We start from the raw sequence: 15,420 nt of genomic DNA, 5'->3' as shown, positions 1-15,420 counted from the left end.
GCTGGACAAGAGTCATAACCATGGACAGATGGTTTTCTGATGTTCCATTTAGCAAATGGATGAATCCCAAATATGCTGAGGAGAGCATGGTATTGATTAAAGGCTGTGTTGCTGTCTTGTTACAATAGTTGTGAAAGCCAGCACAAACAGCCAAACGAGTAGCATTGTTGTTCAGGCAGTAGATGTTGGGAGCAAGGTTGTACTGCTAAAGATCGTCCAAAGGAAGGTGCATATTATGATTTGGAGTTCTTGAGGCATTTTATTGAGAGCATATTCTTCCTGCTGCTGGAAGAATTGCTTTGTTTGAGATCTGTGGAGATTTGACTCGTTTCTACAGTTGAGGATGGTGATGCTTCTATTAATCAGCATATCCAAGATACCTGCACGGTGCTTCAGATGTTACTCCAACGTATCTACTTCAAACAAACCTTAAATGGCTTCTAACTATAAAGTATATAATTTTTCTAGTTAGTACTTCTAAAATAAAAGTTTTTAAAACTATTTGTGTTTCTGTCTTTTTCAGGGAAAAGTTCACCTTGAATTAAAACTGAATGAACTGATAACAGATAATGGATCTGTGTGCCAGCAACTGGTAGTACAGTAAGAAAATACATTAATCCTTAAATACACAGTTGTCTGTTACAGTATGATGTGATCTGTCCCTTTAAATACTGAATGTCTGCACATTCTGATACCAGTAATGTTTGTTTTTCTCCGTATGGCTTTTCTTGGAGCTTACTGTACTGGAGGCGATGGGTTCGTTCTCTTGCAAAAGTGTTTCACGCCTGCTTGTCTCTGTAGCTCCCAGTGTACTCACTTCTATTGGGACTCAAACTTCTCACTGGCAAACTTAACATCCAATATGTAAAGGCATTACAGCATATCAAAGAGCTTCATATGAATAATATGCTTTTGGTGTATGTGCTCTCAGAATGGTAGAGGTTACCAGACAAATATTACCAGTGCTAAATAAAAAGTGGGGAATTATACCCTTCAGGAAACACTGATGACTATGTAGTTTTGCTGTTAGTCTTACAGCTGTGTTTTATAATTTATTTGTTTAAATTTATAATTCAAACTTTTGGAGTCTGAATACACAGTTTACACACTTAGTACAGAGAAGGCTGAAATCACACATAGTGGTCATTCAATTCTTTTGTTATTAAGCAATATATTTAACAATAGGTACAGATAAACTAATACAAATGCAGCTCTGCAAAATGCATTGTATTGATATTCATATTAAATGTGTGGTATAGATATGTGGAAGAAATTAGTCTTCTCATTTTGGAAGAAGAAGCCTTCAGTGTCGCTTGCTTCTGGGAAGCTGTTTAGTTGAGAAGTCCAGTGGAAACCAGTGGATTGCTCTGAGACTGCCAGTGTTTTTTTGGGATTCTTTACGTCCTCATGTTCATGAGTAGGGTTCAGGAGGACAAGCTGGAATTGAAATTTAAAAATGTTTTGTATTCTGCTAGTACTTCAGAGAGAAATGAGACTTTTCTGCACTTCTATTAACAGCTTTTGGGATAGGCCATATGAGAAATAGGTACAGGCAGAAGGTTATAGATGTAAAGGGATACTTCAAATAAAAACTCAAAAGGCAGTCTGGTTCTTTCTAGTCTTGCTTTCCAGCGTGATCTGTTAACTGATCTGGTAACTCAGAGTAAGGTTTGTTTTGTTGGTGTGTGGTTGTTTTTTAAGTTTCCCTGTCTGAGAATTCAGTGTTAAATAATGTTTGTGTTGCGAAACTGCGATAAGGGAGGAAATTGCGTGGGGTATTCTGTTTGTCTCAGAGCTTCATACTCAGATCAGTTCCAGGGGGCAGGGGAAACCATTGCACTGTCTATTTTGCAATGAAGTTCTCATTATGAAGTTTAATTCAGTTGGAGCAAGGCTTAGCAAAATTAGCCTCTTGCTCTTCTGTTGCTTAGTTGATATTGAAGAGGAAAACTAGTTTTGAAACAGAACTAAGGCAGAGAAATTGGTAATGTTTAGTAGAATATTGTAAGCTGATAATGCAGATAAGATCTGGAAACTTGTGGTACATCAATGTGTATTTATAACTGCAAGATAATTTTGAACATGTTTCTACTTGTGTGGTGGGTGGCAGCTCATATCACTGGAGATCTTGCTGCTCCTATTTTTGTATCCTTCTTCCAGCATGAATTAGAACAGCTTTTTACTTGTGTGCCACTAAAATCGAAGGCTAGCTGGATTGTTATAACTGATTTATTCCCAACCTTTCCTTTAGATGTCCAAGGTGTTAGTTAATTTGTACATATCCGTGCATTCTAAGGTGAATTACTTTTTAATTTTAAATATTTTGACTTTTCATAATGAAGAAACTTTGCTTAAGAATGTTACTGTTGCAGATTGCTGGTTTCATTAGGAAGTAGGTTACTTGCATACCCTCTCCTAGGATCTCTTTATGATGGAGATAAATGACGAAAAGGAAGCCAGGTTGCTGTCATGGTTGCTGTGCTCACCCACTTGTTGACACGTGGGAGAAAACTGCGTAAAACACTACAGAATTACATCAGCATTTTTGTTTCCATTCAAGGTTATGAGAAAATCAAGAGTTCCTTAAACCAAAAAAGCTCACTAATTTTCAGACATCCTGATAGGCTTGAAATGATTGTACACAAGTATATTCTGTACATGCGAGAGTATGAGAATTAAATCTCTTATGAGATGTAAGTCTATAGAGATGGATTTGAGGATGTTTTTGAAATGGTTTTGGTTTTAAGTGTGAAGAACTTACAGAAAATGCATGTGAAATTCTTTAATAGAACATTTCAACTTTTAAGAAGCGTTTTTTATAAATTTCAGAGGATAATTAGTGGTGCACTTATGTTTTGTCAGTCACCTGGCCCTGAGAAGTTGGTGTATTGTAGTCCTCTAACAAAGCTGAAAAATAGCAAATAACAGAGCTTTCATTAGGTTAAAAAAAAGTCACATGAATATTTCTGTCCCTACCTTTTTTGGTCTGTCCAAATCTTGAACAAGCATTGGCCAAAGAGAAAAAAATAATGAGAAGGGTAATTCTTAAGGGGTGAGCTGTACTGTGTGCCTTTTAAAACCATGTTTTGCTTACTAAGAAGCCTTCAATTTGGTTGTTTAGTAACATAAAGAGGCTTTTGAACTTTTACGTTTTCTTCTAAAATAAGGGAACTCCAAGTGCCTGTGCTGTCTTCTGTGCATAGGCCGGTTCTTGTGCATTTCCACTGTGTATTATTTCCTGAGAGTCCAGTTCTGTTAAGACAGAAAATGATTAAGGCATGTTAAGCTTTCTCTAAGATCATGTTAAGCACACACAAGAAGAAGTAATAAAGGGCTGTGGTTCTGATTATTATCTGGGGTTCTAGTAGTCACCCTACTGTGGCTGAACCCAAGTGATTGGATCAGAACTGACTAGGAGGTGAATTGTCTCCCTTCTGTAGACATGTTTGTGGAAGTGCTTTTGCTGGTTTTGTGAATCGTTTACATAATGTTTGTTTTAGACACATAATGTTTGTGAATGTGTCTCCAGTAGGAAGCAGTTTTTACATGTTAAGTATAATGACAAGAGCTGCTGAAGTTGTTAACCTCCTACAGCAAATACAGGAAGGAGAAAAACTTGATTGTGTATAGTGTGTATAATAAAGCCCCCTGTCTCCCCCCCCCAAAAACAAAAACAAAAAACAACCCAACAAAACAAAAAACAGTCCTTAAAAACAGTGAGTTTGCTCAAGTAGACATAAAGTAGTCTTCTGCAAGTTACACAAGTGTCTGTCTAACTTAGTATTATTTGACCTTAGGGGAAGAAGATACTTAAATACTGTGGCCAGTTTTCTGAGAGTAGGAGCTTTGGAAGCCAGCTGGGGCTTCCAGGTTGTGGAATTATTCTAGAAACAAGATATTTCAATACATGTTTCTCTGGATAGAGTGAAATCACAGATTGAAATTGTATCAGTTAAGTTCTTACAAGTTAACCTGATGAAAGGCTGCATTAGGACTAATTATAGTGGGCTAAACTCTAAACTTCTGTATTTTTGTATTAATTGGAAACTTACTGTTAAAGTTCACGCAGACACCCACATCACATTTCTGAATTAGAAGTTTGTTTTGTCTCTGTCTCTGGTTGTTTCCCTGTTGGTTGTGTGAATGAGGGGAGCACGATGACGCAGTAGATTCGCTGCTGACTCAATGCACGCTCATTTTTTCAAAACCGCAGTGGTGCGTTCAGTGGCACGTGTCAAAAATACGTGTGTGCACCTCCCCTTTCTGGAGCCTGTGGAAAAAAAACAACAACCAAACAGCCAAGTTTGTGTGACCATTGTTTGCTTATTTGCTCCTGCTGAAACAAATGATACTTGGATGTAGTTTTTTTTTGCCAGATTTTGAGCGGTGGTGTTTGCCTTTTGTATGTTAGCCTGACTTTTAACTCTGAAAAAAACAGTTTCATCTTTACAGTGCTAATATAACTGAAAGGCAGAAGTAGCTTATCGTGGCTATATTGCCTTTTCTGGCATTTACATTTGTAAATCAGTTATACAGTATAGTATCTCCAATTGAAATGTCACTTTATTACTATTCTGTTAATGTAATATCTGCTCTTCGTAGGGACCATAACAACATTTAGGAAATGTACAAATCCTAATGGATGTAGCTATTCAGTTTTTGCACTTGGAAGGCTTCAGTTGGCTTGAATGGCAGAGGTACAGATTTCCTCTGTCGTTATTGAAGGGGTTTGTTGTGGGCTGGTTCTTTTCAAGGACTTATTTCACTCTTAAGAGCTGAGTCTATACACATTTGTATCTAAAAGGCTCGTATTTCCTGTATTAAAACTGCCCTTACATACCAAACTACCTATGTGTAGTGTGACTGATCAGTCACTTGTACCTGTTCCTTAGTCTTTATGTAATAATGCAGTAGCATAAAAGACAAAATGAAAGGCCTTTTATATTCTTGTCCATTTCATTAAGCTCAAAGTTTTTCTGCCTTTTAAATGACAATAGCTGTTGTTAGCATAGATAGACAAAAGCATTTGTTAAAGGTAAATATTTACCCCATGCTGGAAATAGTTTTATGAGGATTGTCAGAATAGGAATATGCATTTGCTGTTATTTTCTTACTTGATTGGTCAGAGGCTTCTTTTTTTTTTTTGTCCTATAGGACTGTAGCTCTAGCATGTTGGTATCTGGTGGTTGAGAGCATGTTGCTAGCACGAGATTTGCTCACTGCTAAACTTGAGGTGGGGGGGGGATTGCACGTTTCTGTAAGCCTGCTCTAACTGAATTGCTCCAAATATCTTAAAAAAAAAAAAAAAAAAAAAAAAAAAAAGTTTGCTAGGCATTGTTTAGGACCTTAGAAGTATCTGCAATATTCAGCCCTGAGGGAGTAAAAAACCACTGTGGTACTGCTGAGTTGATGTAATGGCTTCCTACCCGTAACAGCTACTTGCCTTTCACTGCCTTTGGAGCTTGAGAGATCGTTTGTGTGACTAGGCTAATTCAAGCTGCTAATCTGACTGAAAACTGGCTCAAAAGCTGAATAGTTTTCTGTAAGATTAGTAAACAAACTTAGTGATTGGAGCAAGGCAGAAGCCAGAGCAGAAGAGGGATCCTCCATCTATGTGTAGCTGGGATGACTTAGCTGTACTGTGAGTTGAAGTGCCTGTAGCAGGCTCTGGGCACCCCAGGAGAAGGGATGGTCATGATGGACTAGCTTACTTAGACTGAGAGTTGGAAGCAGAAGAGGTTACATAAAATTTGGAACAAATTCCGAGCTTGCTGGGTTGGAGGAGGAGAGGTTTGGGAGTGCTGAGTGTTGTTAGTGGAACTGGGCTGGTAGTAGGTTTGTTTTTTTTTTTAAGGTATGAGAACAAGGCAGGCTGTCTGAGCTGTAGCTTGCAGTTCAGCTGGGGCTTGGGCAGCAGGAGGAAAGAGAAGGCTGCAACTGCCTGCCTACACAGGGAGACTGATTGCAATATGAAATTAGCTTGAAGGGACAGTTCTGGATGATGAATCTGGACATTCTAGTTCTATTGTGCAGTTGTGTAGTTGCCAGGAGAATGTTTTCCTGCTTGCTGGAAATCCAGGTGCGGGTCATACATTGATCAGGAAAGGAGTTAGGAACTTCTTACATTGAGAAATCTGCTCTCTGTAGCTGCTCGTGTCTGTTTGTTTGCTACTGAGTTTGAACACCAGGCTGCATGAAGAGAAATTTCAGTGAAATAGTTGAATTCTATCCACTCTGAGTTGATCCACCATCAGTTTCCTCTGAGGGTCAGATGAGGCTGACTTACCATTCTGCACTTGCTCTAAACAAACACAGTGTTGTAACATTTAGTTTAATACACTTTAAAAATACATTTAGTGTTACAAAATGCCTCATAGTTGGAAAGATCAAGTCATCACCACCTCCATCAGCTACTTCAAAATAGCGAAGTTTAGACTGTTTAATTTTGTCAGCACTCTTCTATGTTATGTGTTGGAGGAGGAATCAATTAATGCTTATGAAACAACTGGATGTTTCAAGAACCCCTTTAAATGGTGGGCTTGTAATCACTGTAGGGTTCATTGTGATTCAAAAATTATTGAAATGCTGAGGGCTGCGTGCTTATGAAGTGGAGGAAAAATAACAAATGATTGTGTGGTGGCTCAGCACTAGATGTTCCCTGAAGTGGCCAAGACAAAGGGACTTTTTGGAGGAGAATAGCGAGTGGTTTATGATAGTGCATGCTGCAAGAGGGTGGAGTTCTGAGGCAGCACAGGCGTGTTAGTATCCATTTCTTCTCAGCTTGTGTTTGAGCTTAGAACTCTTGTTGGTCTTCTGACATTGTTTTTCTACACAGAGGAGACATTTAACAGCGTTTAACCACTGCAGCTTCCTTAAACTTTGTGCTTTCGGTTGTGTTACAAACTACTGTGTAACCCCAAACTCCACGTTGTAGTACTTAGAATATGTATTCCATTACTTACATGAATTTAGAGCAGTTTATTCTCTTTGTAAACGATGTAGATCTTTTTTCTCAAACTGGCTAATTAAACGACCAAAATTTATTTTTATTATTGTTTTGCTGGAAAGTTTTTGCTCCAAGTTTGCAAACTGTTTTGGTTTACTTCTGTTGTTTCAGCTGTTTATAGCTAATACTCATATTTGGGCAGCATCTGAAGGTATACCACACTGGCTTGCAGGCACAGCTCTTCTGCTAACCATGTTGCTTCTGTGGTGATTCAAAAAGGTTGCAAAGCTGATCCAGAAAACAATTTGATAATCATCCTGTCCTTTCGTATCAGGAGTGATGGACAGTGCTCCTTTTTACCTCTTAATCATCAATGTGTTATAAGCATTAATGGAAGAAAACAGCCTTTTTGAAAGGGCAGTTTACCCTTGATCATATGCTGTTGTGAAAAGTGTTTGGAAATTCTTCAAGTATAATTTCAAGGGTAAACTCTTTTTCCTCCTGCGGCTGGATAGTATGGATGAAACCAAGATATGCTCCAACTATCACTATTGGTTTTGGATGCTAATGCTTACAAATGTAGTTGCTACTATTGTGGATGAGGCCAATAGATTTTGTGGGCCTTCATAAATCAAATTTAAAAACTAATGAAGTCTGCAGTTTCCCTTAACATGGGTGTATTGTTTTAGTTGGAGTTTTGCCATGAATGTGTGATGCTGGACTGCTGGTTTTTTTGTTTTGCTTTTTTGAGGAAATTCCAAGAATCTTGTCCACACAGAGCTTCTGAAATCTGACTGTGTGCTTGTTTTGTTATCACCCACAAATCTGTACCTGCAATCTACGTTGAATTATATGCTGTAAAATAGGACAGGACTGGAAAAATGTTTTTTAAAAAGGACTTCTTGCATTACATGTATTTTATAACCCAAATAAATTGATCTGCTCTTTCTGATTGCCTTTTTCTTTTAGTATAAAGGAGTGCCATGGGTTGCCTCTTATAAACGGACAGAATTGTGACCCTTATGCAACTGTCTCTCTTGTGGGTCCTTCCAGGTAATGTTTCATATAATAAGAAATTAATCTAAAATGGTGTGATCTTAAACTGAAAATAAAGCAATAGGTTTTAAACAAAAAGTGTTGAATAAGTAGGTTTTGAAATGAGATGACTTGTTTCAGAAAAACCTTAATGCTTTCTGTGTACATCCTATGTTCACTGTTACTGTATTCCTTCCTTCCCAGCTGTGCTTCCAAGATCATAAAGATATTTGATCTCTGTGAGTGACCAATGCAAGCCAAGAACCTCTTGTCCCCCATTTTCTTCAGGCCTCTCCATTTCTAGACCATCTGGATCAGCTTCTTTATATCTTTACTGTACTTTCTATTAGTTTTAATCAAGCTCTTGAATATAGCTATTTGCCCACTTACCTTATGTTTCTTATTTTTCTTTATTTGTGAATTTCTTCACAGCAAATGCTTGGGAATTGGGAGAGAGCAAGAAAATAGAGGTTCTGGTGAAACCTATGTAGTGCCAGTGCTTTCTGGATGACACTTTCCAAGTATTCAGCTTACTCCCACTTCTTAAAAGAGTAATCCTGAATAGATGTTGGGGTTTTTCATTTATGAAAATCTCATATCGTGCATTCACTATCCACAAGTTCCAATAACATTTAACATAAGCTAGCTCTCAGTTGTTTCTTTTCTGCTGCCTCAGGCCTAAATTCACCCATTCTTCATAGTGCAGGGGAGTTGTCACTTTGAGCACAGCATCAAACCTCTAATGTTAAGCTTGTGGGTGTTAAGTACTTTTGAGGAAGTGACCCTGAGTAAGATCTAAGTGAATGAATAGGATGATGGGATGTTTTTTCCTTCTTGGTAAAGGATGTAAAAAAATTTTTTTAGGTGGTGTTATTTTTTTAATGTCAAATTTGTGAAGAGAACTAGTGAGATTCAGTCATTATACTTAAGAAGAATGCTGTTGACAGTCAAAGAAAGTAAATTGACTATTGTCTTCTGCATGAGTCCTGTGATACAGACTGAACTCACACAATATTTATCCCGTTGGTATGGGAATATATGTGCAAATCTGACAGAACTTGGGAAGTTAAGATTTTCCAGTCTCATGCATGTGACTCACATACCATGAGCAGAATATTTATATGGGTAGTGCCCATATGTGAAAACAGTTGGCTGACTGGCTAGGAGACAGTTTCTTTTCTTTGTTTGCTGTTTTTCTTCACCCACATTTTTTATTTGTTCCTTTTATATACCAATTTTGTACCATCATAGTCTGTTGCTAGCTAAATAAGACTTCATTCTTTTATAAGCACTTAAAATTAAAAATCTGTTTTACTTATATAAACCAGGAGGAAGTGGGGAGTATTTGTTTTATTTGTCCTGACACTGCTTAGCATCCAGCATTAACAGAGGTTTCTTGCAAGGCAAACATTCAGTGGCTTGGTATAAGCCTCTGTCTGTAAAGAACCTGGCAGAACTCCGCAGTTGAACAAGACCAGGAAAACTATGCTCACAACTTGCAGGCAGTGGTGAAGAAGTTTGAAATGCATCAAGAATTGTTGGCACATTGTACTCAATTCATGCAAGGTGTAGTTGTGAAATGGGACATTTACTTGGGCTGAAGAGATACATGGCTAAATGTAGGGGCCTGAATTTAACATCTCAGATTGTACGTGAAGATATAATTAAATAAAGGATTTCTTCATTAATCAGTGAACTCTAAAATGACACACAAAAAAACTTTAAACTTAAATGCAGAGGCTCTTTGTGACAAGAATATGTTTATAATTGTATGCTTAAGTTGTTTCTGGTTTTTTAAAAAAAATACCTCATTGGAACAGGAATGACCAAAAGAAGACGAAAGTGAAGAAGAAAACAAGCAATCCGCAGTTTAACGAAACGTTTTATTTTGAGGTAACTTTTTGTGTGGCATTCTGTTTGTCTGTTTTGTGCAATATTTCAAACAATTTGAAGGGACAATGTGTAGCAGTATAGAAGCAGAAAGCTCTGTTCGAGCACATGAAGGAGCCTTTACTAGCCCCTCAGGTTGAATGACAGGCTTATGTTGCTTGGGACTGCCAGCCAGTAACATTCTCCTTGTAAGCACCAGTGAAGGTAACTTACTATCCTTAGTAACTTTATATAGCATTTGCTGCCATCAGAGTTCTGTCTGAACTTAAACCTGTCCTGTGGAATTCAACTTAGGCTCCATGCTCTTGAAAATGTTTAAAGACCAAAAACAAACAATTAAGATCTTATTTCCTTAATGAAATAATGTAGTGATTATTAAAAGAAAAAAGCATGTTTCATGATTTGATTAAAAGAACAAGTTAGTTTTTTCAGAATTAGATTTTACCTCCTCTTGAGTTTGCCCCACAGAAGCCAAATTTGATTTTTTTATCTGTAATGAAATACTACATTTGCATGTAAGGATACAGTACTATTCATTTGACTGTTGAAAGTAGTAGAACTTGTGCCTCAAGTTTAGTATAATTTCCTGTGTTTATATAGATCCTAATCCTGCTGTATGCCTTCACTAAAAAAATCCTTGCTTGTGTGTAGAGTAACACGTATTGCATGTGTTTTACTTGACCTACCTAAGATACTGAGCATCTTTTCTTTAGAAGTAAGATATTTGGATAAAACTGTGATCAAGATGCACCACTGTAGTATTTTCTTGATTTCTTGGGGTTAAACTGGGAGTGCCATCCATCAGTCCAGAAATGAGAAGAGAACAAAAATAAGAGGCTGGTGTAACTAGGGCAAGAAAATTGGGTTTATTTGTTGTTTTCTTAAACATTTCAGCTCACTTCAGTGCTTTCTTCTGGCTCATGATGAAGCCATTGAGCTTCTTTGCAGTTTAATGCTATACTTCCTCCTTGATTTTTTTTTTTTTTTTTTTTTTTAGATCAATACTGTAGTTCCCCTAGATCTCAGCCAGCCCTCATCAGACCCCAGTGTGAATTTTTTGTTCCATTATTTTCCTTTCTGTTCAAAACCAACTTGTTTGGTGAACTGAACTTTTTTTTAAAGGAATTAGTTATTATATACCACTGTTAGACTCAAGGTTTCCTTGCTTATTTCTTTCTACTAATATAATACAATAGGAGATAGTATGTTAATAGGGGGATTTTACTTGCAGGTAACGAGGTCCAGCAGTTATACCAAAAAGTCCCAGTTTCAAGTGGAAGAAGAAGATATTGAGAAACTGGAAGTCAGGTAAGTTCAGTAGGTTATTACTACAATTAAATATTGTAATTTGAGATAATAAAAGCTATCATACTGTCGAGTAGCTCTAGAGAATTGCTGCTTAGATTTGTACTAACAAATTATCTAAGTTTTGTAGCGTGTTGATTACTGAAGATGAAGGAGTTTGGATTATCAATCAGGACTTTGAGTTTTTGGTTAGTTGTTTGCTTTTTTTTAATGTAATGATAGTTCATCTAGTGGCCTCAACTTCTTTCCTGTATCTGTGGGTAAAGAGGCTTAAAGAGGACCTCCTGTTGATACTGGTTTGGGCAGAATACCGATTACAGAACTTGGACGATAAAAGCATACCTGATGTTTGCTTTTGGTTTCAAGTGCAGTTAGCTGTATGTTTAGAAAAAGAGAGAAAAGCCTCTTAAGAACTTCTCAGGGTATCGTGTTCCTTGTTAAATAAATGCTTGTTTCACTTTTTCCTTGCAAGTGCAAAGAACAGTTCAAAGTATACTTTTTTTGTGCGTCTTTACCCTTACAGCAAGTCAGTCTGTATCTTCTCGGTGTAGTTAGAGCAGTCAAATGCTCCAGTGCTCAACCTCTTTTCTTTATCGTACTCATGCATGTTCATGCACTAGATTTGCTGAATGATAAAATCTTCAAGGCTCACTTAAGTTTCCTAAAAGGCACCAGGAGAATTTAGTGGTTAGTTCTAATAGCCACTATAGAACTAAGTTTGTGCATTTTTAACTATTAGCTTCGAGAGTATCTTAATTAGTGTTGTGTATATCAATATATATGCAAATATACTTAGAAAAGTAGTCATGCCCCAACAAATCTAGTATTAATTTTTTTGTTCTTCTTAACATCTTTCAGAAATGTCAGCGAGGTAAGAAGTAATAGAAAAAAACCAACCGCAAACAATAAAACAACCCAGTGTGCATGTCTGGAGTCTGATTCCTTTTTAAGATTGCAAATATACATGCTGCTCTTTGGGAAAACATGCGCATGTGTCGGTGTGGCGTTGCAGTGTGCCCAGTTGTAGCAATTAGATAGGGATGTGTAAATCTATCAGGTAAAATATTCACTTGAATTATTTGAGAAGACTCAATTTTGGGGGTGGAGGTTGCTCAGAATACATATTGCCTATAGCACTGTTTTATTTTATTTTTTTTTACTGATGGGAGGTTTGCAAGCCTAACTTTCACCATTTGTTTATTGTTTATGGATTAATAAGCCACTTGTTTGATTTCTCTTGCTTTAATTAGAATGGAGTGAGGTTTCTAACATTTCCTGCCTGTGTGCATGTGGATTAGTGCTGTTAATTGAAGTTTTTTATTTCTCTGGGGAGGAAAAACAAATAAGTCCTGTTATTATTTTCAGGGTGGACCTATGGAACAATGGAAATTTGGTACAAGATATCTTCCTAGGAGAAATTAAAGTTCCTGTGAAGGTGTTAAGAAATGATTCCTTTCAAGCATGGTGAGAAATAATGGCTCAGAAGTTAATTTAATTCTATGCTGCCTATCTTCCCTTGCAAAGATGTTTTATTCTTATTTTTCATTGGAGTACATTATCCTGCTTGAATTGCAGTAGTCTGGTTCATCTGAATAAGATTACAATTTTGTACACGAAAGGGAGCATTTTCTTGCTGAATGTATTAACCTTACCAGAGGGTTCATGTACCTCTTCTGTTTTGCCAGTCTGTCTACTCCTGCTAAATATGTAATGTATTTGAGTGGAAAGTGCAGAGAGTAAAGAAAAGGAAAGCTGAACATAGCTGTCTGTCAGCTTGCTGAATTTTAGTGATCTGTATATGATTTTCAGATTAACCAGAAAACCTGGAACTTCTCTTGTAATTAAATTTGTTAGCTTTCCAGAATGACTGAAAAGTCAGACAGTATCCAAATCTTAGAGTTCAACTTTGATATATCTAAGGTTTTAATCTTAGCATTTGAGTACGATTCTAAATGTGATAAATGCCCTGTCAGTATTTTGCAGTACACTAAGTGAAAATAACAAGATTTGGACTTGATTGTCCAGCACTCTGAGCTGATCAAAAGCCACCTGACCATACTAACATAATGACATACCTCACTTGAAAGCATGCCAAGAGAAAAGTTGCCTTAGCATGGACTTACTGCCACATAGTGTGTTTGTATAGCTTTTTGAATTGGACATGGCTCATGCACACTAGACTTGAAGTGTAGAGGGCCTTCTGTTTGCTAATATACTTTGTATTTGTACTTTGCACGTGAAGATGCCCCTAATCCAATTATAACGTGCTTATAAACATCAGTCTGTGATCTAGAAGCACTTTTTCTGTTTTTATTACTAATTTATGTGAAATGCTTTGAAATGCAAAGGGACTACAGAATATAAAGCAGCATCACTAGTACTAAGTATTGGAAAAATAAGCCTGATCCATGCTGTCGAGGCATTCCTTGTAAATTAGTTGTGCGCTGTGTTAGCGTGCCTTCAAGGCAATGCATCTGATTATTAGGAAGAAAAAAGTCCAGTCTCCTGATTGTCTAAGTAAAGTATACGTGATCATGAAATATTTGAAGTTGGACAGCCAAATGGTGAAATTATTCTATGGTGCCACAAGCTGTTAAAATTTTTTTTGTGGGACTGCACCTCCTGTTGGAATGAAATTGTACTACAGCAGAAGTCAAAGAAAAATTGATTTAAATGTATCTGAAGCAGGAAAAGAGCACATATCCTAATTGAGGTACGGGAAATCTATTCTGTTTGGGAAGGCACAAGAGTAGTAGTATATGTTCTATTATGTGCTGAAGATGCATGAAATACTGCTCCTTTTTTTCTTTTGTCTCAGGTTTTCTTACTGTGAATTTTATTGCTAATTGTCAGACTGGGTTCTTGTGTTACTGAAATAGTTCTATGTGGTATTTTGCATTATTCTAGAATATTGAGATTTAAATTTCATCAATTTTACTAACATTATAATTACCTCTTTTTTTTTTTTTTTTCAGGTACTTACTTCAACCAAGAGAAAATGGTAACAAGTCTTCTAAAACTGATGATTTGGGATCACTTAGATTAAATATTTGTTATACTGAAGACTGCGTGCTTCCGTCTGAATACTATGCTTCTCTAAGAAACTTGCTGCTAAAATCATCAGATGTTCAGGTACTTCTGTTGAAAATTACTTCTCAAATGAAGACTTGAAATGGATTATGCAGTCCTGTATGAGACCACGTGTGGAAGTATGCAAAGCTAGAGTTTATTTCTTTGCAGTACTTTTGTCAGAACTCACTGAGCAACTTGCAGAACACTGTGTTCCAAATTACCAAAATTGTCTATTTTAAAAGAACCAGCAGAGACAGTGAAGTAAGTGGTGCTGTGTGACTAGAAGTAATTCTTGTGTATTGATTGCTCTTTTCAACATTGTCTTCTCCCATTGGCTGTTGTCAGGCCCTGCATTTAGAGGTTTTCCATGGACATAGACTCATTATTGGCACAGAAGGTGTCTATAATCACCTTTGCTAAAAATGGTCTGCTTTAGAACTTTTTTCTAATTCCACCTCTTCTGGATTGCTTTAATCTAGTCCAATGTATTAATAAGCATAACTGGATTTTTCACTTGGATACGGTGACAAAGCAACAAGTGCAGTAGATAGCAAAGCATCATGAGCCAGGAATTAAATGACAGTTAGAAGGCTTTATATTCCTTGGTCTTATGTCATTTGTTCATTTCAGTATTGATGAAGTACTAGCAGAGGAAAAGGAAGGTAAAATGGAAGCAAACCTACAAAAATTTTTGCTAGCCAACATTCAAATACTAATTCACTGGAATTCAGGAAGAGCTGGACACAGCTCACTGGCAGATGGTGGCTTTTTGGCTTGAGTACTTTATTAGTTTTGCATTAAAATTCACAGCTTTATAATGGAAACAACGCTTAATGAGTTTGGAAACTGTAACTTACAACTACAGTATAGAAAGTCCTGCAAAGGTATATGGCTTATAGTTGTACAGCTGCTGACTGCCTCTTTCTGTCTTTGGGACAAAGCTGTGTTCTTATCCTCTTAGGAGAGTAGAGAAGGTGAATTTCATTCTTAACGTTAAATATAGAGTTGATAATAATCAATTTTGAATTAAATATCTCAAGAGAATGGAAACTTATAATTTCCATAGCAAACATTGAAGCTTTCTGTTGAGAGGCTCATCTGTAATCTAGCTAGATTTGACTCAATCTGTACTTTACCACATGTTAGAAGAGCACTTAAGTGCTTCACTCACG

General features: G+C 36.9%; 1 protein-coding gene across 2 annotated transcripts in view; it reads left to right on the top strand.

The window, feature by feature from the left end:
- Positions 1–15,420, top strand: part of RASA2 (RAS p21 protein activator 2) — a 45,990-nt gene that overhangs the window by 16,046 nt on the left and 14,524 nt on the right. For both annotated transcript variants that reach the window (XM_048954967.1, XM_048954966.1), the window contains exons 5-10: positions 524–600; positions 7,916–7,999; positions 9,802–9,874; positions 11,103–11,179; positions 12,542–12,640; positions 14,152–14,308. In XM_048954967.1, the coding sequence (XP_048810924.1) occupies positions 524–600; positions 7,916–7,999; positions 9,802–9,874; positions 11,103–11,179; positions 12,542–12,640; positions 14,152–14,308 (567 nt within the window). The remainder of the gene's footprint in view (positions 1–523; positions 601–7,915; positions 8,000–9,801; positions 9,875–11,102; positions 11,180–12,541; positions 12,641–14,151; positions 14,309–15,420) is intronic.

Source organism: Lagopus muta, chromosome 9 (assembly GCF_023343835.1).
Source record: "Lagopus muta isolate bLagMut1 chromosome 9, bLagMut1 primary, whole genome shotgun sequence".
NCBI lineage: Eukaryota > Metazoa > Chordata > Aves > Galliformes > Phasianidae > Lagopus > Lagopus muta.
The sequence above is the reverse complement of the archived record's forward strand: the minus strand, read 5'-3'. Positions and strand labels throughout refer to the sequence as shown.